At 35.0% G+C, this 24,374-nt stretch overlaps 3 protein-coding genes across 6 annotated transcripts; 2 read left to right on the top strand and 1 right to left on the bottom strand.

Moving 5' to 3' along the window:
- Positions 1-1,342: 1,342 nt before the first annotated feature.
- LOC147282811 (putative arabinosyltransferase ARAD1) lies at positions 1,343-5,300 on the top strand. Its single transcript, XM_086248037.1, has 2 exons — positions 1,343-3,041; positions 4,505-5,300. The coding sequence occupies exons 1-2, from the start codon at positions 2,064-2,066 to the stop codon at positions 5,057-5,059; spliced, it is 1,533 nt and encodes a 510-aa protein (XP_086104163.1). The 5' UTR covers positions 1,343-2,063; the 3' UTR covers positions 5,060-5,300.
- Positions 5,301-5,632: 332 nt separating this feature from the next.
- LOC147282810 (DUF309 domain protein) lies at positions 5,633-7,819 on the top strand. The gene is made up of 4 exons (XM_086247963.1): positions 5,633-5,990; positions 6,168-6,349; positions 6,774-6,921; positions 7,366-7,819. Exons 1-4 carry the CDS (start codon positions 5,744-5,746, stop codon positions 7,608-7,610), a joined length of 822 nt encoding a protein of 273 aa, XP_086104089.1. The 5' UTR covers positions 5,633-5,743; the 3' UTR covers positions 7,611-7,819.
- A 1,021-nt stretch (positions 7,820-8,840) lies between these two features.
- Positions 8,841-12,983, bottom strand: LOC147282809 (Tetratricopeptide repeat (TPR)-like superfamily protein). Of its 4 annotated transcripts, none has more exons than XM_086246924.1 (6): positions 12,586-12,983; positions 11,752-11,820; positions 11,518-11,573; positions 10,425-10,707; positions 10,064-10,210; positions 8,841-9,431 (listed from the first exon to the last, which is right to left on the bottom strand). In XM_086246924.1, exons 1-6 carry the CDS (start codon positions 12,862-12,864, stop codon positions 9,150-9,152), a joined length of 1,116 nt encoding a protein of 371 aa, XP_086103050.1. In that variant the 5' UTR covers positions 12,865-12,983; the 3' UTR covers positions 8,841-9,149. The 4 variants fall into 4 exon arrangements, with proteins under 4 accessions (XP_086103050.1, XP_086103051.1, XP_086103049.1 ...); XM_086246925.1 differs by having other exon boundaries at positions 10,425-10,507; positions 11,518-11,569; XM_086246923.1 differs by having other exon boundaries at positions 10,425-10,717; positions 11,518-11,569; positions 12,586-12,982.
- Positions 12,984-24,374: the final 11,391 nt, after the last annotated feature.

Raw genomic sequence — 24,374 nt, 5'->3', positions numbered from 1 at the left:
GTTGGCATATTTTCAGTATTATAAGATTGAGATCGGTGGAGGAGGAGGGGAATAGAGGCATATATTATTGAGCTTTCTAGAGATTGAAGGTTTATATTTGTATTTTCCTTTTTCTTAGTGAGAAAAGTGTGTTCATTTCTATAGTATAAATATAAATAGTCATAATTTTGTTAATCATGGTTGAGTTAAAATTAAGTAGCAACATTAGTACTTTGATTACTTGTTACTCTGTATTTTTTTTTGGACACTACTTGGGTCACCCCATGGGGGTACCCCAAGGTCACCTCTTTCCCCAAAATCGCAATTTTGGTAATGCCGGCGCATGATCGGAACCGTTCATTTTTTAGATTACCTATTATAGATCATCTCTGTAAAAAATCAAGTCAATCGGAAATCGTTTGATTATATAATTATTGTTGATTAAATAGAAAAAATCAACGGTTTGGTTAAAAAATCACTCTTTAATTGAAAACCATCAATTTTTTTTACTTAATTGACAACAGTTATATAATCAAACGATTTCCGATTGATTTGATTTTTTACAGAGATGATATTTAATTGATTATCTAAAAAATGAACGGTTTCGATCATGTGCCGGCATTGCCGAAATCGAACTTTGAGGGGATGGGGTGACCTTGAAATACCCCCTAAGAGTGACCCAAATATTATCTTTTTTTTTTTTAAATCTTTTATTTGCATCTTGCCAAATATTCATTTCCCTAAGAGATCCGAAGTTGAAAGGGTAATACTTGGGTGCACCTCTGCGCATCCACTCCCTCCCAAAATTCTCATTTGGTAGTATAGGTTTAGGATAAGAACCGTTCATATTTTAGATCACCTATTAAAAATTATTTTTACAAAAAATTAATTTAATCGAAAATTATTTGGTTATGTAACTGTTATCGAATAAATAGACGATTTAGTCAAAAAAATTACTATTTAAATACAGATTGTCTATTTATTCAATAACAGTTATATAATCAAACAATTTTCGATTAAATTAATTTTTTACAAAAATAATCTTTAATAAGTGATCTAAAAAATAAACCATTCAAATTCTAACTACACTGCCAAACGAGAATTTTTAGGAAAAGGGTGGATGCGTGCACCCAAGTATTGCCCAAGTTGAAATACCCTTAAAAAAACAAACTCACTACTGAGTACTGACTACACCGGCTATTCCAATAACCCAGAAGAAAAATATGACTACACTAGCCAAAAATGTATAAAGAAAAGAAGTAGAGAAGGGTGCATTGAAAGACGAGTCCGCAAGGACAAGAACGGTAGTCAAGCCAAATAGCCCGCTTCAACAGATAGACCCTATTCCCACGCTTCTTCCTAGTCCTCTTTACTTGGTACAGAAGAGAGAGAAACTCTCCATTTCTCAGTGAGAGAGAATTGCTTCCATAATCAGCCAAAACAACACCAACTGCTGCAACAACCTCTATTGTTCTCTTCTGCCCTTGTCTTCCCTCTACGGTACGAGCCCACATTATTGATTCTTCTTCTTCAACAAATCAAACAACCCCCATTTGAATTTGGCTCTGGTTTTCTGTTCCTTCTTTTGCTTTAGGTTGGGTTTTGGATTCTTTCTCTTGGTGGGTTTGGTCAGATTGGATTTCATTCATCTGGGTTTTGTTTGTTTTCTCATTGCCACCTTTTGCTGAGCTGATTCTCATATTTTTTTGTTTCTAATATTCTAGTCAATGTAGAATCAGGGAGAGAAAACAATGGTATGAGTATAATGAGATCTCTTTTCATGGGTTAGCTCACTATCTTGAATCCATCTTTTACACAGGAAACCAATCTAGAGCTTATTTTCTCTTATGGGTGGTGAAAGTTTCTGCATTATACTACATTCTCTATTACTGTGGTGGGCATTGAATGGTTAGAGGGATCTATTCTGATCAATGTCAGATTCATTCAGCTTAATGCCATGGATTTGTTTTATTCTGTAATGTGTTTCCTTGATCATTTAGTTTGATTCTCTTGGGTTTTCATAGTTTTCGATTTTCTGGGCATTAAAAATCATGATTCATAGAACACATTGTTGATCTTTTGGGATGGGAATTGCAATGGCCGAAAGGAATGCTTCGTCCCTCACGATTATTACTCGGAAATCTTTGTTCTGTTTATTTGCAGTTACATCAATACTCTTCATATTATCTTGGTTCTTTGTGCTGCGTTCAACCAGTGGTCCTCACTTCATTGACCATAAATTGTTGCCCAATTCCAAACTTCTTGCCATGATTGACAAAGAGATTTCTGGAACTGGGAGGCAAAATGATGTCGAACCCTCAATTGGGAATCGATCAATCCTTGTGGATAACGAAGAAGAAGAATCATCATCTTCATCCCAAGACAACGAAGCATCCCAAGCTAATGGTGGTGTAAAGTGTAACACCAATGAAAAAGTAGTTCTCAAGGTATTTATGTATGATTTACCCCCTGAGTTTCATTTTGGACTCTTAGATTGGAAACCCCAAGGGAAGAGTGTTTGGCCAGATCTTCAAACTAAAGTACCTAACTATCCTGGTGGGTTGAATTTGCAACACAGTATAGAATATTGGCTGACATTGGACCTCCTTTCTTCAGAACTTCCCAACCCCCCAAATGCACAAACTGCAATAAGAGTGCGCAATGCTAGTGAAGCTGACATTATATTTGTACCATTCTTTTCTTCCTTAAGCTATAACCGGTTCTCCAAGACAAATCCACACCAAAAGAAGAGCAATAACAAGTTGCTACAAGATCAATTGGTGAACTATTTGACAGCTCAAAAGGAATGGAAGAGCTCAGGGGGAATAGACCACTTAATTGTGGCTCACCATCCAAATAGCCTTCTAGATGCAAGGATGAAGCTGTGGCCTGCAACATTCATACTTTCAGACTTTGGGAGGTATCCTCCAAACATAGCAAATGTGGAGAAAGACGTCATTGCACCCTACAAGCATGTAATCAAATCCTTTGTGAATGACTCGTCTACTTTTGATAGCCGTCCAATTTTGCTTTACTTCCAAGGAGCAATATATAGGAAAGATGTACGTTCTCTTCTCCTTTACTTACTTTTGTTGGTTTCTGTTAACATTTGATGGAAAATAACTTGGTAGTGTATAATTTTCTGGGTTCTGTTTCTAACGTTCTCTGAAGATGCTTTAAGCTGGGACTTGTGTGCTCATAGAAAGGCTTTTGTTTTGTTCTTTATTTGCTATGCTGTGCTTTTGCAATTGTGTTAATGCTGACCATCATATTTGAGCAGATCAAGCTAGGTACTCTGCGAAGGAATTTTATATTACTGACTAATAGCTATATTAAACTAATTCACCTAAGATTTTTAAATAAATTTGAAAAGTATCGAAGATTAGATAAATGATCCACATGCTATACTATGTGAGCTACTAAGTGTTACGTACATTTATTTATTTTCTTTTTATTTTACAAGAGTTACATATATGTTATTATCACTGTAATAGCAATAATATCTAGATTAAATCTGCATATGATGCAGAGGTTCAGATACCTAGAGGAGATTATTCAAGATTCTAGGGTTACATGCTTACATGTAGTATGCTATCAGGAAGGGGGTGCCATATGTGGCATGCAACATAAAATGTTTGATATCTTTTCATGTTAACTGGTTCAACATCGTATTTTCAGAAAGTGAATCATGAAAAGCAGAAATCTGTGTAGGTTTTTTTTTTTTTTTTTTTTTTTTTTTTTTATTTTTATTATTTTTTTTTTTTTATCTTCCAAAAATCTTAAGAAATTTTGTGGCGAAACATATTTTTAGAGATGCTCAGACACATCTATGCTCTGCATTCTGAAAGACAATTAACGGAATAGGAGAAATATATACAGAACTCAGCTCCCTATTGCAGTTAATTGCTAGATGATGATTTCTTAGTTATTCTTTTCAATATTTGCCTGAATAACTTGTGCCTTATTCAACTCTTGTTTTTATCCTTCTAGTGGCTTACCCTTCACTTGTGTACTTGGTGCTCTTTTTCGTATTACGAGTTTCGTTACCTTCGAAAAAAGTAAAAATGACTGGTGAAATAGTCTTCTTCTATTGTCAATTTAAGTTCACAATTCATATTCATCAGGTAGCTTATGACTTTTTACTATTAATACATGGCCTCTTTAAGGTTATTTGACCTGCATGTGGACACCATTAAAATTCCTTTCAGCTTCCCAGCCATAGTCTTTGATTTCTCACGGTCTGACCATTTTCTGTGTTGGCTTAACATTTGATATATTTCTGTACACAAATACTTCAGAGTTCTAAAGAGGAAACACCCCTCTTGGACTCATGGTTCTGTAGGAAGCATCATGCTGCATTTAATGTAAATGAGCAAATGAAGGCATTCATTTGATTCCTCAAGCTCTCAAGTGTTTCAATTTTTTTCCTTCTGTTTCCTTCATTGTCTTTCATTTTCTGGTTTGGTCTAGGCTGCTTGTTCATCATTTACTCGTGGTTCTTGACTTTCTGGTTCCATATGTTCAGGGTGGCTTTGCTCGGCAAGAGTTATTTTATCTTCTAAAAGATGAAAAAGATGTGCACTTTGCATTTGGGAGTGTTCAAAAAGGTGGAATCAACAAGGCTACCCAGGGAATGCACTCCTCCAAATTCTGCCTTAACATAGCTGGTGACACCCCGTCATCAAATCGTCTTTTTGATGCTATTGCTAGCCACTGTGTCCCTGTCATCATTAGTGATGACATCGAGCTTCCATATGAAGATGTGCTTGACTACTCAAAGTTCTGCATATTTGTTCGAACAAGGGATGCTCTCAAAAAGAACTTTCTCGTAAACCTCACCAGGAGCATTGGGAGGGATGAGTGGACACAAATGTGGAAGAGATTGCAGGAGGTTCAAAATTTCTACGACTTTCAGTACCCATCGAAGGAGGGCGACGCTGTCCAGATGATATGGCAAGCAGTTGCTCGCAAGGTTCCCCGTATCAGAATGAAGTTACACAAGTCTAAACGATTCTCTCATTATCACTTCCGCAAGGAGAGGGGGTTAAGAAAGATACCATCACCAAGTAACTTTTGGTAAGAATGGGAAATTTGCATCCTGTGTGGCTCTGCAGCTTTTTGGTGCTCTTGTGAGACAGCTTTAGTAGTTTGCTGTTTTAGAAAAGTGAGAACTGCTGTGTATTCTCACTGCAGATTTTAAGGCTGAGATTCTTGTAAAAAGAGGGAGGGGGAGATTGAAATTTTCAGGCATTCGACTGGTACTCATGGTTAGAAATGTTTGATAACATTTTTAAATAATTAAATAGAGATAATTACACGGACTCTTAAGCATTTCAATTCATTTTCTTTGTTTTTATTTAGGAAAGCGAGATTCGAACTTAAGACCGGAGAGATAAATATCACTAAATTAATAACTAGTTGGGAAGAGCCAAATTCATTTATCTCTGGGTTGACAATTATTTTATCCACAAATTCATTTTATTTGTGCAACCCGTATTTCTAACCTACTAGCCTACTAGGACTTGAATCCTCTCCTAATATTATTGATCATTTTTTTTTATAAACTATTATTAATCACATTTTTTTTTTGACAACTCTATTAGTGATCACTTTAAAAAGGACAAGGAAAGGGAGAGTGAGTGACAATTCTTATCCCTTAATATTTGGGTAGTTTATTCTGAGCCTCCACCACAAGAATGCAGCCAAAAAGAAAAAATATGGGTAGACCTGTAAAAAATTTCCTCCACTAGACCATCATCACCCCATGGCTCTTCCATCTGCTCTCAGTGTTGTAGGTCTCTCATCATCAATCTCAGCTGGCCATGGCCATCCTCAGTACTCTCTTCTCCCTAATTCTCAAACCAACCCAGCAACCTGCAGCTTCTCTTCTCCCTCTCCACACAACAACACTACTGCTTCTACTTCTCATTCATCAAAGCCTTACACAAATCCCAGCAGCTACTCATCATCTAATTCCTTTCGCATTTCGTATCGATTCTCTGCTGTTGAAGGTGAGCAGTGGCCTAACAACATGAAGGCCTGGAGCCACCATGGCACCCCAAACTTTCATGTGACTCTTCTCAATCTCTTACAAAAAATTTGAAAAAATATATGTAATAATTTGGAAAATTTTGTAACAAATATGTTTATTGGCCCCAAACAATGACATTCTAGTTCCACCTCTGAAGGTGAGGGCGATGAAGCAGAGGACTGTAACTTTGATGAAGCTGTGGTCCTCTTCAACACAAGGGAGTACTACAAGTGCCATGACTTCCTTGAAGCACTTTGGAACAATGCTGAAGAACCCACCAGAACTCTTATTCATGGCATTCTACAATGTGCTGTGGGATTCCATCACCTATTCAATCAGGTTAGTTATCTGTAGACGTATACTGTTAGTTAGTATCTTGTTAGAAATGAATGAGATTCAAAGGGGGCTTAGGTTTTCTTAGTTGAAATACTGACACATCATTAGTGAATAAAATTTGAAGAATACATTTAACACATAATCAGGTAACTGACACATCTTTCAGTAGTACCCATTAATTATATGTCTGTATCAATGTTAATATTTTGTTGATAATATATGAGATTCAAAGTGGGATTTGCATAATCAAAATACTGTCACATCATTTTTTTAAATTTATTAATTGTCATTGATGTTTTCCATTAAACCAAATGGTCATTGGCACCGTCACACTATTTAGTGAGCAAAATTTGATAAATAAATTAGGTGAGACAATTGCAATTAATTGGTTGGTTAGTTTTGAATGTTGTTGTGCATGTATGGTTAGAACCATAGAGGAGCAATGATGGAGCTGGGGGAGGGACTGTGTAAGCTGAGAAAGATGAATTTCAGAAGCGGACCATTTAGTGAGTTTGAGCAGGAAATCTCTGCAGCCCTGGATTTTATTTACCAAACGCAGATAGAGTTAGCTGCCTGTGAGTTACTTTCTTTCTCCATTCAAATCACATTAATTCAACTTCATCAATCATACAATGGCCAAAAAAAAAAACTTCATCAATCATAGGGCTGCAGCACAACCCACATAATTAGTTGAAATGGTGCATAATTATTTGATTCAATCTATTTAATATGCTTCTAATCTGGATTGTTAAATCATCAACGCTACATCTACCAAATCTGTTCACCAAATAATGTGACAGTATTTCATTTATTCAAGTCTGGACCCACCCTGAACATCAATTATTTTTAACAAGACATGTCCTAACACATCATTAGATTTGGTAAACAATTTGGTGCCTCAAGCATTTTTCCTTAATCAAAATTTGGTGACCCTGGACATCAACATGTGGGAATAGGCTGCTGAGCATAATTACTAAATGTGAAGTTTATTTATTTATTTTGATTTGATGATATATAAGGTGGGGATGATGTTTGTGTTGCAATGGATCAATCAGAGAGATCATACCAACTTCTAGGGAGGTATGGTGCAGGACAGCTACTATATACATTGCAAGGTGAAGGTGACCCAAATGATCAAAATAGTCAAACCATGTACATTGTGTTCTACCCTCAGAGGTCTTATGCAAGTCATGACCCACCAAAGGTGAAGCTTCCCACCCTTAATGCCACCTCAGAACATCTCATGGCCTGTGAATATATATAGGTGATTGTGATTCTTGTTTTGAGAAAAAGGCAACCATGTATTTAGGGTTTTTAGCTGACTAGCTTACCAGTGTTGGTTTTTCTTTATATAGAATGTACAGTATTCACTATTCAGAGAGCTCACTTTATTCCCTATCAATGTTTCTGAATAATACTTCAAATTATATATGCATGCATGCAACACTTATCTGGTGACTGCTAACCAAAAAGTTATTAACTGGCTTTATTTACTGAACTTAATTTTCAAATAAAATAGAAACACTAAATTATAAAATTAAACAGCCTCCTGAACAAGGATATGTGAACCTAAATATTGATGGTTCATTATTAAAAAATGGGCAGGCAGCCACAAGGGTTTATTATTCGAAACAAGTTTGGGCAACCTATTGTAGTATCCCACTCCAAGTATTTTGGGTGAATGAGAGGAGAATAGTGAAATGAATGATAGAATATTGGATGCAAGTGCCTAATTCTTAGCTTTAGTGTTTCCTCTGTAAAACAACCTCCGAATTTTGCTTCAAGAGTTCTAATATTTATTGAGATCGGTTTTTAACTTTTGCAATCTTCAAGTCCTCTGAATAATTGATGGAGATGCTTGCTGTCTCCACCATTTTTTATCACATTTATCTTTCACGGGTCTTTGCATTCAAAATAAAAAAATGTATTCCATGCATTATTGGTTTTCATGAAGATGTTGATGATCACTTCATGTCTGATATGCAATAAGCCATCATTTCTTTCGAGTGCAAATGGGAAACTTGAATAAAGTGAAATAAAGTTTTCTGTCCGCGTAAAATTGTCTAAGTTCTCTTTTGTGGATAAGTTTGTGAAACATGTAAGGTTCCACTTTTGTTCTTTTGTTTCTTTATTTCAATCTTTCATCTTTTTGACAAGCTATACAGACTCATGCTATCAAGGCCTTCCTCCAAACACCACTTGTATGATAATATAATTTTTGAAGGGGTATGAACACTTGGCCCAAAAACTAAATGGCAAGGGAAATCTATACAATTTATGAGAAATGTCTAAAACTGGTAGGGTGTTCCAAGTTTCAGATTTGGAAACACCTAACTTATACAATATACCGGCTGTTTTTGCCAACAGGAAGTATGAACCTGACAGTGAATTGTAAATGAACCAATACCTTGGGAAAACCATATTGACCATGCACTTGTTAGGCCATTTTTTTTTTTTTTAAGGGAAAATAGTTGGACCATACAATTTTTTACTATGTTATTTAGTAAAATATATTGAACATGCACACCATTTCACTTTGTAAAATATATTTCTAACTTACAATACAAAAGGGTATTTACTCACCTACTTATGAATCAAGTTTTACAGATCAAAATACTAGAAATTGAAAATGGGACTATTGAAGGCAGGCCTTAATCTGGAACCACAGCAAACCACTGATACCTCAACTACCATTAACTATTTCAGGTCATGCTAAGCAGACTTAAAGAAGGTGTTGCTGAATAATATCCTCATCAACCATAGATCGGATAACAATTGATACATTGTTACATACCATGTCAAATCATCTCTCCTTCGTTTTCACAGGGACATCTCTGTACATTTTCACTTGGTCTTTCAAAGCGTCTCGCCGTGGTTGTGCCACCTTGTTGTTAGGATCAAATAGGAGCACTTCTTCAAATGCATTCAGAGCAGCCTTATAGTCTTTCTTCTGTTCATAGGCATCGCCAAGGTTGTTCCAAGCTGTGACATAGCCCGGCTGAAGCTTCACAGCAGTTTCAAACTGCTTAATTCCCTTAGAAAGCTTCCCATCACGGACATAACTGACACCGAGGGCATTGTAAACCTATTCAAATATATGGAATGTGAAAAACAATATCAGAAAATTCATAAGCCAGGCCCAAACAAGATGATTTAAAAAACGGAATGGAAATACAATCTTGTTTAGATGTTCTTAATTTTCACTCTATTTTCCTCAATTCTTCCTATGAATTGCCTCTTTATTTACTTTTAGGGCAGGGTGGATAGATTTTAAAGTCCAAAACTATTGGTAAATGCTACATCGGGAACATTGGGAAGTGTCAACATAATAAACAGGTTTTCAGTATTTATATGAAGATGTATAACCTTGGACACACCAACATATACAACATCACTGAGCAGGCATGAATTATAATGAAAAGTTAGTGCTGTTTTCAAAGCATTTACACATACAACACCGAGTAGGCATGAGTCATAGTGACAAGTTAGTGGTGTTTTGAAAGCATTAACAGAAACAACAGAAGCAAGTACCAAGTATGCATGTGGTGTCACAGAAGTCACTAGCTTTAGGAGATGGAAACACCAACACATACAGTAGAACTAAGCAGGACCCAGTACAATATGCATAATTTCTAAGGCCATAATGCATAATTTCTGTTTTTTGGATCCAGTACAATGTGCTTTACTTGACCATAAAAGTCCAAGAATTCATCACACCTGAGCGAGATCTTGGTCATCCCCATCCCAGTTCTCAATTGCCTGAACCAAGTACTTAGTAGCAGCTGGGTAAACTTTCCTCCTTAGCATTACTGCCCCAAGTTCAAAAAGCTCAGTTGCATTAGCATCACCACTCCTTACCTGCTCCTGATATTTAGAAAGGCAATAAAAAGAAAAAACAACAAAAGAGGTAAAGATAATGTGAGTAACTGGTTGTAGACAACCTCTGTCCAATATCAATTATAGTAGCAAAAGATTAAAGAATTGAGCATGCCTAAATTTACTGCACATAATTGAGTTAGAATGTGTGGTAATTGTCAATGTTAATCAACAGTGTATAATGGAAAGCACAGGTTCTTACCTGCAATTCTTTGGCAGAAAGATCAAGTTCTCTACGCACAAGCACTTGACGAATCACAAAGAAGGTTCCAATCCCAAGAAAACCTAACAATAGTAGCAAGTATGATAGTTGGATTCCTAATTCAAAAAACTCGCCAATCTCATAAACCGCATTTGTTTTGATAATATCACGTGATTGTGCCACTGGTGTAGAAATCAGCCATGAGCTTTGTCCAATTAAGAATGAAGATACCCATACATATGGCCTCTTCACAACTTCAATATCTCCAGTAACCAAAATGTTCCTAATAAATTCTGCAATAAAATTATGATATTACAAAGATGATTCACAATAACTAAATAAAAGGTATTTACTTGAAAAAACTGAAATGGGTGTAAGCAAAAGCAATTTTCCACAATACTAGACACATGTCCTATCACATTATGTTCCTGGATTGAACAGTCTCCCATTATGAGGAAATAAAAAACAATACAAAATGAAACAGAAGTCACCACAAGGATACCAAATTCAAATATTTCAAATTCATCTTATAGTGAGGATATGTGATGAAATTATACTGGATTGATCAATTTGAAGAACTTATAGATTCACATATATGTTAAGCTTGTAAAGTAAACTTATGTCATGCAATTTAAGTCCTTAGTTTTCCATCTGAATATAAATCTACATTCCAACTTAATACGTTGCCCTACTGTATTTAATAAATAAAACATAAAACAGGAGAAAGAAAAGACAAAACTGGAAAAATAAAAATTGAATAGTGTCCAGGACTTGAATTCTAACTTTCTACATAACCTTATCCATATTTGCAGACACAGGTAAACAAACACACAAGCACACATGTTTTGTGTATATGTAAACAGACATAACAATTAAAACTAAAGGGCATGCACATGACTGCCATAGGTTATAATTTATCGTTTTACAGACCAGTCCTGATTAATAAATTAATTAATACACAGCTTAATTTGTTTGTTATCCACAAATGAAACATTTAGTGTAATAACAATGTCATGTTACAAGTGCTTTCAAGTGATCCCAAAAAGTATCATGCCTATGTCAAGAACAATATTTTTAGAGCATAGAAAATTACTCTGCCAATTGGTTGAGGTAAGGGTTTCCACTGCTAGTTCTCCTCGGAATATCTGCCTTCACCCATGATTAACAACATGTTAGTAAAAACAAATGGCCTTTTCATAGCGGAAATTTACTCAAAACATAAAAACAAAACAGAAAAAAAAAATGGCAAGACTACTGCAAGTGAACAGAAAACAGTACTAGACTAGGAAAAGCAACCATTGACTTTCAGGCACAAATAATAACTTACGGTTTTTCCATCTGTCACTGTAACAGCAGCACTAGATTGTCTCCCAATATGACCTGTCTCAACCAAAATCTGTAAAAAAATTCCAAATAAATATTACATGATCATACAATGTAGCTTAATTTAGTGTATCCTTTTCTATTAAACAAGTAACTATGCCACAAATCTCAATAAAATACAACTAAACTGATAAACAACCTATTAGAAACTAACGGCATTTTCAGCCACTATTTAAAAAAAGGTTTGAGAAACTATTATAACATCTTGTCTCTAGCCCATTTCTCAAGATTGCCACAAATTATCACTAGGTTGTGGAGTTTAGCAAACTGAACAAATTTCCAAGAAATAAGTTTACAAATGATAAGAGCCCTTCAAAGAAAACATAAGATAGCTCAAACGAAAATAGTCTTACAACATGAAGTAACAGATTAGGTTTCCTGACGTTTGCTTGAAATGATAAGCAAGACCCACAGTTTTTATTTTCCCTTTTTAGCTTGTTTCATTTTCAAGTTCTTTATTTTCTAGGCCATGTTTAATTTTCAAGTTTGTACGCCAACATTTTTCCCAAAATGGGTTTTCCATCCTATTCTATTCCACATTCAATAGCTCATCCATTTCAACTATTATTAGCAGTAACAGAAGAAAACATACATAGTTAATTTTCTACAAAAGCTTCTAGCACCATATTTAGTTTAGTTTTAGCATCAATTTCACACAATTTGGTACTCACAATATCTATAAAATAAACAAAAGATAAAAGATAAACCCAATAATAAAATGCATATATATACATTATTTCAAATTAGCAGTAAACCAAATTTCTCAAAACTGACTCACATGTCTATCACCAACAGGGATTTTGACAGAGAAGGGCTGAGGGTAACCCTGAGGAGCACCAACCGAAACTTGGGGCTCGGCCAAAGCTCTGCTGCCAAACCCCTTGCCATTCTTTCTGGGCAGAAGCAGGGCCACAGTGCAAAACTTGGACTTGCTGCTGGTGAAGCAAGGAATGGAGCGAGAGCAGTTTGGGAAGAGAATACATTTGGGGCTGCTTGGGTGCAGGAATTGGGAGGGCATAGGGCAGCGCAGTCTGCCACTGTTAGGGTATGCCAACATTTTTTTTTTCTTCAGTCACTGTGGTGGCTTCACTCTCTGGTGGCCATGGGAGAAGTTCAGAGTGGGAGAGATAAGGGTGGCGATATTAGAAAATGGAGTGGAAATAAAGATACCCAAACTGGGTAAAGGATAATATGGAAAGGGTGTAATCTGACTAGGACAGTTGGATGCGGTTTTTGGGCAGTCTGATTTAGTCTGATCATACGGCTCAAATTTAGGACTTTGGTAGAGAGTGCAGACATTCTTGTTATCTCGGTTTGATTTTTTAGTGAGAAAAACTTATGTGTATATATATTCCTTTACTCTCACAGGATAATCTCATATACTATTCATGTGATTATTTAGAGAAAAACTTCTCTATAACATGCATATTTTTTTGGAAAAACTAATTTATGTAATAAAATATAAAAGTATAAGTGTCATCATGTTATTAGATTGTTTAAGATCAAAATTTATCACATCAAAAAAATGTGCTAACACCAAGTTATGAGAGAAGTTGGACAACAATGATGCACCTTCAAACTCCGCGAATGGGGGTGGTGTATCTGCAAAAGATACTCCAATGCCTAAGTCAATTGAGTGCTCTAATAAGTGGTAAGCTCTAAATTATAATTGTGTACCTCAATTTGGAGCATGATTTCTCTATTTATAGTTGGATCATTCTTGAAGCCCAAGCACCATGATCTCCATGATGGGTTAGTGGGCATGTTCTTGCTGAGCTCTAAGAAGTGGTGGCACTCCTTCTGGGATCACCCTCCACTTCTCAGTTGTTAGTTGATCTCTAAGATCGTGTCACATTTATCGACATTTGTTCCCATGTCTTTAGTAGTTTTGCTTGTTTGGCAAGTCCAGTCAAAGTCAAAGAGATGACATTAACTAACCCGTGTGGAAAACCACATGCTCGAGCATGACATGCATTCATGAATAATGCGTTCATGCATGTTCATACGAACGTTCTTGCGTTTATATCTACGCGTAACGCATGCTCATGCATTATGTGTTATATACGGATAAAATTTAGTTCTTACATTGCCCTTTATTTTTTCTTCGAACATCTACCATGTTTGGAGGATAGAAACTGTAATTATGGATACGAGGATTGCATGTTGAAATGTTGTAATTGAGTAGTATTTGTGGGGTGGTTGACTCTATGCATGTACGGATGCGAGTAGCGCGCATTCATGCCTTGCACACCGAACGAGCAAGAGGCAAGTTATGCATAGAACCCGTTTTAGGAACGGAGGCAAGATTTAAAATTTGGGTGAGCTGAACTTTCCAATCTCATTTATTTATAAATAAAAACTCGATAGTACGAGTGAATTTTATTAATTAAAAATAAAATATACATCTAATAGGGGAACGTAATGAGCCTTACCTCTTAAAATGCAAATTCATACATAAAGGAAAAAAAACAACAACAAAACAATAAATAAAGATGTCATGCAAATACAAAACACAAACTATTTGAATTGTGACCTACGCTTTTTCAAAGTGTAGGAATCATCAATAATTATCTCTAAATCAATACTATGATCAAAGAAATTCTTTCTCAATGTGAATAGTCATACATTATGCAAGGAAGTCATCCTTTATCTTGTTCTGAAGTCGATGTTTAATAATTTTCATCCTTGAAAATGTCTGTTTTGTTGTTGCCATAGAAACATGAAGAGTCAACACTAGATGAATCAATCTATCAATCAAATGATAAAACTTTGACACATTTGTTTTAACTAATCGTCTGCATAATGCAGTAATAGAAGACAAATCTTGAAACTGTGGGTCTGTGGCTAAGAAATCACATCAAAACTAAAATATTTCAATTATTGTCTTAAAGCCAATATCTCAGATTTAATGAAATCTTGAGGATAAAATTTATTAGCAAGCATCCATATTTCATCAATATTAAATGACTTTAATCCATCACTAGGATCCAATGTTGAGTTAAGAATAAGGAGTTTCATTATTCTCTCTGTGAATCTGCTATCTAACTCAACCAATTGAAAATCTATTACCGCATTAAATATATCACTTCGATAATAATGCTCAACTGTAAAAAGATTTTGTTTTGTACATGTCTTATAACGAGTACTCTATCAGGCATGTCAATATCATGGTGTTGACAAAAAGATATATAGGATACTTTGAAGAAAAGTAACCTAACCATGTTCTCTCAACTTTTGTAGTTGCAATTTTGTATATCAAACTAAATCCAAAGCGTTCACTGTTGTGTTTTAATTATTACTCGCAAGTGTACATGTCTATATTATAGACGACACTTTACGAGGTCGATCGTCAAAGAGTGTTGCAAAATAGATACACTAACTTAAAACTCTAAATCAATTTAAATCTAACCTAGCTAAGAGTTGGTTGGTGATTATTTGATGAAGACTAAAATAAAAAGGAAAATAAATGCAAGAAACTAAAGTGCAAAAAAAAAAAAAAATACAAGAGAGAAAGTTGTAGGAATTTAAACAATGGTAGAAACCAAGGTCTTGGATTCCACATCACCATTTGACAACCTAGAGCATTTATCTAACAAATTCTCAAAGGAGAGCATCAAAGAATCAACTTGATGCTCTCTCCAAATATTTTTATATTTTAAGCACAAAAATTATATCTTTAGGTATATTATTGTCTAGCTTAAGGATGTACAACTTCTAAGTATTCCATGTGAAACCAAATCTAAGGTAACTACAAGGAATCAAAAAGGGATGCTTATAAAAACTACAAAACCAAGCATTTGGTAGGAGTACGTTCCAACTACCCAATATACATGACATAATGGGTGAAAGAAACCATTTTCCACTTTAATGACAAATAATATTTATTAAATCTAGTTAAGCACATAGAGGAAAAATATTAAATAAATAACTAATGGGTCATACTATGGTGGTGTTTCCTCAACCTTGATGAGGAGGTTAGAAACCCACCATGATGAGTTTCATCCCTATAAAATAAAATGTAAGAAATAAAATAAGAAAATACTAAGTTAAAGAGAGCAAGATAATGAAATAACTAAAGGATAGATATTAAATAGAAGAATAAGATAAAAATGTGCTACAAATAAAATAAACTCTAAAACTCTTCCATAAATTCCAGTCCCAAGGGGCTGGAAATTTGCTTACCAAACTAGAAAATAAAATTCATAATTCAAAACTCCTCAAAATAGGCTAGAGATGTGTCTTATATAGGCCAACACATCTCTAGGGGAGGAGGAAATTGCATGGAAGCTTCAGCACACATATCTAAGGGGAAGGAGGAAATTGCATGGAAGCTTCAGCACAAATATCTAGGGAAGGAGGACATATGCGGGCATTCATTGGGCCAGCAGAAGAAAAAGAAACCAACACCAACAACAGCTGATTCCAGGTTGTGCGACTCGTGTCGCGTCAATAGGGGGAGATAGAGGTTGCGATTGGCGGCTTGGTGATGCGGCTCAGTGCCAGGTTTTGTGTGAACTCCCAGTGACTGTTCGGATGGGCTCTCTTTTCTCTTCTCTTTTCCTTCTTCTCTTCCTTTTGGGCCTGCTTCACTTGGGTTGATTTCCCTCTTCTCTCTTCTTTATTTTGGGTTGAACATCTTTTCTCTTTTCTTTGGACTTTTCAAATTTAAGGCTTACAAAATTACAAAAGCAAAAATAAAATAAGTCTAAAATAGAAAAATAAGTAAATCCTAATAAAATCTAGGAAATAAAACAAAAACTAATAAAACCTAATAATTGACTAGTTAATTAAAATGAGAAATAAAATTCTAAAAATGCTAAAAGACAAGGACTATAATGTAACATTTAAAGGTTAAATAAGTGCTATAAAATGAGCTCAACATTCACAATGTCTTGAGATGAGACTCTCTTTGCAATGCTTGAGAAAGAAAATTAGTGATTCTCATAACTTTATTCATCAAATACATGCAAAACACAAATTCAAAGAACCTCAATGTTATATAAACACATTTAGCCTCCCCACGTATAATGCCATTGAATCCACGATTCTTCAAATTTTCAAGAACTTCACTAATTGCATCATAGAAAACAATCAAACTATTAGCATAATTAAAAGGCTTTTTAGCAAGATACCCACCTGAACTTTGAATTGATTTGTATGTTACCATCTAAATTAAAAATTGAAGCAAGTTGTCCCCTGAATTAAATTTTGTTTGCAAGTTACCACCTCCATCCAAATCCTCATGAGTTTTTTAGTCTTTTCATAGAGAAGAACTTGGTTGGGGAAGCTTTTGCCACCTCAGCATGTTGAGTGGTAAGGCCCAACCAATTACAAGTGGCCACATATACAACTATTTTTTTTTCTATTTTTCTATTTTTACAAACTTTAAAAATTAATTAAAAATAGCTCCGGATTCAGAAAAATATACAGAAAATTCTTACGGACTCATCTTGAATAATACTAATTTACTATAGAGTCAAATTACCAATTTACCCTCTAAGAGTTTCCAGAAAATTTGAGAAGTCCAAATTTATTTCTAAAAAATTAAAATAAATTTTCCTCCATAAAATAAATTCTATAAAAATTATAGAATTTCCGTAAAATCTCAAAAGAATTCTAAAAATGATTTTGGAAATTACCAAAAACCTAATTTAGAGAATTCTTTCGAGACTTTTCGAAAATTCTAGAATTTTTCTTGAATTTATTTTCCTCTAAAACTGAGAGGTCTTTTGGATAGCAAGTGTTCCCGAGAAAGGTAGTGTTAGTTTTTAGAAGACCAATGGTGCAAACCTTGTATTTTTTGGAGTTCGGGAGATTATCCTATGAATTTTTAAAGAGTCTAGTGTATTTTAATTTTTTAGAAATAAATTTGGACTTCCTAAATTTTTTGGAAACTCTCAGAGGGCAAATTGGTAATTTGACTCTATATTAAATTAGTATTAGTCAAGACGAGTTCGTAAAAATTTTCCATGTATTTTTCTGAGTCCGGAATTATTTTTAATTAATTTTCAAAGTTTGTAAAAATACAAAAATAGAAAAAGAAAAATGGTTGTACACGTGGCCACTTATAATTAGTTGGGCCTTGCCACTCAGCATACTGAGGTGGCAAAAGCTTCCCCACCCAAGTTCTTCTCTATGAAAAGACCAAAACACCCATGAAGATTTGGATAGAGGTGGTAACTTGCAAATAAAATTTAATTCAGGAGGCAACTTGCTTCAATTTTTAATTTAGGTGGTAACATGCAAATTGAATCAAATTTCAAGTGGATATCTTGCTAAAAAGTATAATTAAAATGAGAGCTCCATCGAGTAGTTTCAGCTCAGCTCAAAGAACGAGTATGATTAAGCCCAGTGCTAGTCTCAAGATCTCTAGATTCTAACTTTTCTGCAAGGTTAGCTATTTGAGTATATCTTAACTCAGAAGCACGCTTGGTAGAAGAACCAACAATATTCACAATGAAAGTTGGTTTTGAAAAGAAAAGGAGAACATCTTACACATCTTTAGCTGCCGCATTTCAAGCTAGTTGTAGACGATGAGTAAAACAATGCACATAATATGCATATGGGAAATCATTGAGAAATAATGCTTACAATCCATTTCATGCACCACACATATTATTAGTGTCATCATATCCTTGACCACGCATGTTTTCCACTTAGAGGTTATATTGGGTAAGAACTTTGCATATCTCTTTTTAAAGAGTTAAGGCAACTGTATCTTGAACACTGACAATATCAAAAAATCGTTCTCGAATAAACCCATCACCATCAAGAAATCTTAGAATGATAGCCATTTGTTCCCTATTAGATGCATAAACTGATACATCCACAAGAAGACAAAATTTCGCATCCCTAACTTCCTTGCGAATTTTCGTCTTAATTTTGTTAGCAAGAATACATAGGACCTCTTTTTGAATCTCAGATGCAATGTACTTGGCATTTCCATGAGCATGATCTAATACAACACTTGCAATTCATCATTCATTTCAGCTATAAGATGAACCAATTCAATGAAGTTTCCTCTGTTGGATGAAGTATCAGATTCATCACGGCCTCTAAAAGCAGAGAAATTATTGTGTGTGACCGTAATACCACGTGACATAATGACGTGGTGTTACTAATCTACTTAAATTATACGTGTACAACTATTAATTTATAAAACCCTAAATTCTAAAAAATACCTTAAAATCGTACAAGTATTATAATCTAAGTAGATTGATAAAACCACATCATCATGCTATGTGGTATTACGGTCACATACAATAATTTTTCTTAAAAACACATGCTTGCTTTGCGAGCCACCTAATAGTTCGTATTGTAGTCTTAAGACGCAACCGATTATGTCTCACAATTTTCGATGATTGTGCATCCATCATATTATCAATATTTCTAATTAAGTTCACTAAGTTACTTCACTCCTGCATAGCCTTGTTATGATTATAATTAAGACCTCATATATGTTGCAAAAGGCTACATTTAATCCTATTGTTGTCTCTCTTCCAATAATTAAACCCTTCATGAGTGAATTAAAGATATTTGGTGGATGACTTTCAAAAATGAAGCATGGAAAACAAAATGCCAAATCTTTCTCAACAGAATACTCAAGCTAAGGGAAGTGTGTGAACCAAGAATATTGAAAAAACGACGATTTTGATTTCCAATAAAGGTGTGTGGATAATCCCTGAACTTAGGTTGAAATGGTCACATAAGAATATATGCTCTTCGAACATTATCTTGCTCATTAATAGGATATGTGTATATTCGATCACGTAATCCCGGATCACGTTGAAAAGAGGAATTATCAACGTAGGTTCCTTGAGATTGGACTCGATCTTTGGGATTCAACTCTTTGAGATTTAGAAGAGTGTGGTTCATGAAGAATTGGAGCATCACTTATAGATGGAGAAAATATATTTTTCTTCTTAAAAAAAGAAAGAATAGTCTTTCTTGGTTTGATACTTTGATGATGATTTGACATGTGTTGAATTCATAATTCAAGCAAACAAAATAAATTATAAATTTAAAACTTTTTACCACCAATAGTCCCTCTACTTTCACTCAAACATTAAATTGGTTCCTAAAGTGCATTTTTAATCAATTTTATCCCTTATCTTTGCCATTGAACATCAATTTGGTTTGTAGACATACTTTGAAAATTTGCCAAAAATAGCTCGGGATACGAAAAAATTCCTATGTACTCGTCTTGACTACTACTATTTTTATATGGTGTCAAATTATCAAATTAATTTTCCAAAAATTTGAAATTTCCAAACTAATTCCCCAAACTTTCTGGAAAATACTAAACATCAACTTGATAATTCAAAATACTAGTAGTCAAGACGAGTTCATAAAAATTTTCAGAGAATTTTTCCATATTCTAAGCTCTATTTGGAGGATTTTCAAAGTGTGTCTAGGGACCAAATTGATGTTCGGTGGCAAAGATGAGGGATAACATTGAGTGAAAATGTACTTTAGAGACCAATTAATTTGATATTTTGGTTAAAGTTGAGGGACTATTTGTGATAAAGAGCTCTCGTTGATGTTTTGGTGAAAGTTGAAAGTGCTCTCGTTACTGAGGGATTGGTCACAACAGAACAACATGCAAGCACCTTGTTCCACTCTCTCACAGGCCCACCTAATAACAACATGTCTAACCTTGTCAGATTCGAATGCCCCTGTCTCAGAAGGATGCAAAAATGTCATGTCTAATAGAGGATGCATTGTGTGTGGCATGGTACGTATCAGGGCAGTGCACCAATATTTTGTTCACCTAAAAAATGCCTTGTCTAATAGAGGAGACATTTTGTTGGACGGTGGTTGTCATTGAATGATGCGATGTTGGAATGCCCAACAACACTACTGTATTTCTGTTAATTCGGTGTGTTTAAATTTCATAGTCTGTAAATTTTGTCATGGTTTTGGTTCCTTGCAACACCATAAGAATTTCCAGGACTCTTCATGTTTATGGTACTCTCGTTGAAGGGAAAAAAATCACATAAAAACATGAATATAGACAACAACAGTGATACGTAATATACTTGTGTCCACTTATCAAAGGCTTATGTTAGAATATGGCCAGGTTGATGAAGTTGTGTTTTAACCGTCTATTGGCGACTCGTGCAGTCGTAAAAGTATGCATATTACTCTTCACCAAATTTGTATATCCATGTCTCCTTTGCTACTTTTGGTGACTTCAAGTTAACCATAATAATTACAAATTAATCCTTACACGCTAAAAATGTGCAGGCAAAAATTCAAGTGAATCAGTGCGCATACATAATAGAATACCTCATGATGTCTTCCAATATGTGGTATGATTACTATGGTAAATGATCACTGACATGTTAGACTGGTAAATAGTCATGGTCGGTCTCGTCAATGTCAATACCCTTGGGGTGGAAATGGAATCCATTTTATTGGCAATCCTGACCAATCTGAAGATAGATAATTATGAATGCATATAATAGCTTGGCAGTGATTTGATGGGCTGTGATATAATTATGACTACGGGTCCAAACGCTGTGGATGTAGATCACGGCTTTGAGCCTGAGGATTACGAGTTCTTTTACGGAGGCCCAATGATGGGTTCGAGGAAGAAGCAGACCGAGGAGGAGAGCACCAAAGTTAAAAAGATGAACATAGGCTAACATAAAAGTAGGAGTTACAATTGTGGTCTTGATCATTCTGAAGACAGTTCCAAGACATGGTGTAGATAAGGAGAAAGCTTCTCTCGAATGTGTGAAGGAAAATGGATACCCGAAGGCATCTTTTCAAAAGCATTTCTTACCTTGATAACTCTTATGTGTTCAGTGGGTTGTCGCCCATAATCTAGTTTTAGCCCGAAAATTCTCATCTTATTTTTATCCCTATATGAAATCAAATTTTAACAAGATAGTTCTCCTATGCACCATCCAATGTAATAATTAAAAATTATAAACTTATTTCACGCTTGTATTATATTCACCAAGAGTTGGAAATCTACAAGACTAGAGTGAAATGCCTTCAAGGCAAACTTAGTCGCGCTCATCGAGCGATCAACAATGGCGCCCATGTTGAAGGGTATCGTGATGGGTTAAAGTAGGGCATACAGACTAAGGCTTGGTCTACGTTCCCCAAAATTAATTGGAGCATCTTAGATTAGGTCTTTTCGATTTGTTTACTCGAATATAAATGTTTTTGTTGGTTTTTGTGGCATGTAATAAAGGATGGCCTATTTTGAGGCATTCAGTTAGGCATTTCTTGGGTTGCAGATATTTCTTACTTTGTAATTTTTGGAATTTTGGGTTGTAACTTATTTTCTTAGTTTGTAATTTGTAAACTTCGTAAGGAGTTAAGCACCTTCGCACTTAGCAGTTAGCACCATAATTGCATAACATTACTATTATTAGAATTAAATCAATACAATTTCAATTTTAAGGGTTGGATATGTGCCAACCTAGTTGAGATGTACATTCTATAGTGATGAATTTTCCCCTTTGTTTATAATTAAATTATGTGTTGTTACAGTTGTGAGTTGTGACATTTCAAAATTTAAGTAAAGGTAAAACCAATGAATTAGTCATCTAATTATAGGCAAAGTTAAAACTGACATAAATTAGGCTAGTTGAGATAGGGGCCCGGCTCGGCCCAAATTCTTTCAGGTTCGGGCTAGGCTCAGGCTTGAATTATAGGAGTCCAATAGGGCTTTTGGGCAGGACCGGGCTGAGCTTTGGCTTTAATACACAAGCCCAAGGCCCGCCCATCAGGCTTTGGCTTGCAGGCTTGGAGGGCCAGGCCGGGCTAGGCCCAAAGCCTGTTTAGACACATATATATCTTTTAAAAAAAAAAAGGATTTTGGCTATCTTGTGAATTGGACATGAGACCTCATATAACAAGTTTCAACTCTTAACCAACTGAGCTGACTAGTTTATTTGTTAAGTTTGTGAATCATAACATATTTAATAGCTCTTTCGTTTGTTTACTTCAATAAATTATTAATATACTTATTAAGTTATTATATAATACTATTATGTTAGTAATAGTGTAATACCATAAATAATAAATTTTTAAAATTATATACAATATTACAACTATAATAAAACATAAATGTACATATGTTTTCTTATATATTTTATTACATATTTTTATAAACAAATGATGCCATTGTGTTTTCAACGATCCGAACCGTTCAAATTTTAGTTTTTCACTCAAAGATAATTCGAGCAAAAAATGAGCTCAATCGGAGATGTAAAAGTGACATAACGGTGGTCGAATTAATGAGCGATCTTGGTTTTTCTAATGATAATCGAATGGGTAGATGAATTTTAATTTGGCCGATTTTTTGTAAGGATGATCTTTGACTATGAACATAGAAAATGAACGGGTCAGATTGTTGAAATCACATTGTGATCTTCATAATTATGGAAACAGTAAGGTTTCAAAGGGAAAGTTATTAGAATTATACTCTTCAAGTGTATTTATATGTAGAAGCTCACATATCGATTGTGTTTTCAACGATCCAAACCGTTCAAACTTTAGTTCCCCACTCAAAGAGAACCTTTGCAAAAAATTAACTCAATCGGAGATGTAAGAGTGAGGTAACGGTGGTCGAATTAATGAATGATCATGATTTTTCTAATGATAATCGAACATTCAAACGGGTAGATGAATTCCTATTCGGCCGATTTTTTTAAGGATGATGTTTGACTATCAACATAAAAATTGAACGGTTCAGATCGTTGAATTAATGAACGATCGTGGTTTAATAACTTTAATTATAGTTGTATTATAAAAGTTTATTATAATAACTTTAATAACTATAGATGTAAATTTGTAATGTTGTATATAAGTTTTAAAATTTATTATTTATGGTATTACACAGTTTATACTATTATTATTTACTAATATTATATGATTATAGTATTATATAATAACTTAATAAGCATATTAATAATTTATTAGAGTATACAAATGAAAAACCTATTAAATATGTTATGATTCACCAATTAAACAAATAAACTAGTCAGCTTAGTTGGTTGAGAGTTGAAGTTTGTTCCATGAGGTCTCATGTTTGATTCACAACATAGCCAAAATCTTATATTTTTTTATTGAAGATATATTATGTGTAAATGGGCTTTGGGCCGGGCCTAAACGGGCGGGCTTCGGCTGGGCCTAAGCAAGCCGAGCTTCGGGCGGCCCGTGGTCTTCAAGGGGATGGCCCAAGCCCAGCCCAATGACTATTCGGGTCGGGCCGGGCCGACCCAAATTTCGGGCCTGATCGGGCTTCAGGTCTAATGGGCCGGGTGGGCCTCGGGCCTTGGGCCTTGGGCTTTTTGGTGACCCTAAGTTGAGAAGCCAAAAATTCATGTGCCCTAGTCTTTCGGATTCGAAACCCATTGCCGACCCCTAATGTTGTCCCATTTTCTCTCTCCACAACATTCTTTTAGGTGGAGGTGGAAAATGGTTCTTGTTCAGCGCCTGGTTCCTCATTGCAAGTCAATATAGGCATGTTCAAGTTTTTCTGTTTAGCAGTACGTTTTGAATGGTGATGCTTTGATTGAGTGTTCTAAGCCGTAGAATGTTCACGTT

This window comes from Dryas octopetala, chromosome 6, assembly GCF_963921425.1.
Source record: "Dryas octopetala chromosome 6, drDryOcto1.1, whole genome shotgun sequence".
Classification (NCBI taxonomy): Eukaryota; Viridiplantae; Streptophyta; class Magnoliopsida; order Rosales; family Rosaceae; genus Dryas; species Dryas octopetala.
Note: the sequence above shows the minus strand (reverse complement) of the source record. Positions and strands in the feature narration are given on the sequence as shown.

Excerpts from the sequence above, each read along its gene's own strand:
- LOC147282809 (XM_086246923.1), bottom strand. The coding sequence starts at position 12,864 with ATGTTGGCATACCCTAACAGTGGCAGACTGCGCTGCCCTATGCCCTCC. Across the intron at positions 11,570-11,751 it reads CAGTGACAGATGGAAAAACC|ATATTCCGAGGAGAACTAGC; the intron begins GTAAGTTATTAT and ends GGGTGAAGGCAG. Across the intron at positions 9,432-10,063 it reads ATGACCAAGATCTCGCTCAG|GTTTACAATGCCCTCGGTGT; the intron begins GTGTGATGAATT and ends ATATTTGAATAG.
- LOC147282810 (XM_086247963.1), top strand. The coding sequence starts at position 5,744 with ATGGCTCTTCCATCTGCTCTCAGTGTTGTAGGTCTCTCATCATCAATC. Across the intron at positions 5,991-6,167 it reads TCGATTCTCTGCTGTTGAAG|GTGAGGGCGATGAAGCAGAG; the intron begins GTGAGCAGTGGC and ends CCACCTCTGAAG. Across the intron at positions 6,350-6,773 it reads TCCATCACCTATTCAATCAG|AACCATAGAGGAGCAATGAT; the intron begins GTTAGTTATCTG and ends ATGTATGGTTAG.
- LOC147282811 (XM_086248037.1), top strand. The coding sequence starts at position 2,064 with ATGGGAATTGCAATGGCCGAAAGGAATGCTTCGTCCCTCACGATTATT. Across the intron at positions 3,042-4,504 it reads GAGCAATATATAGGAAAGAT|GGTGGCTTTGCTCGGCAAGA; the intron begins GTACGTTCTCTT and ends CCATATGTTCAG.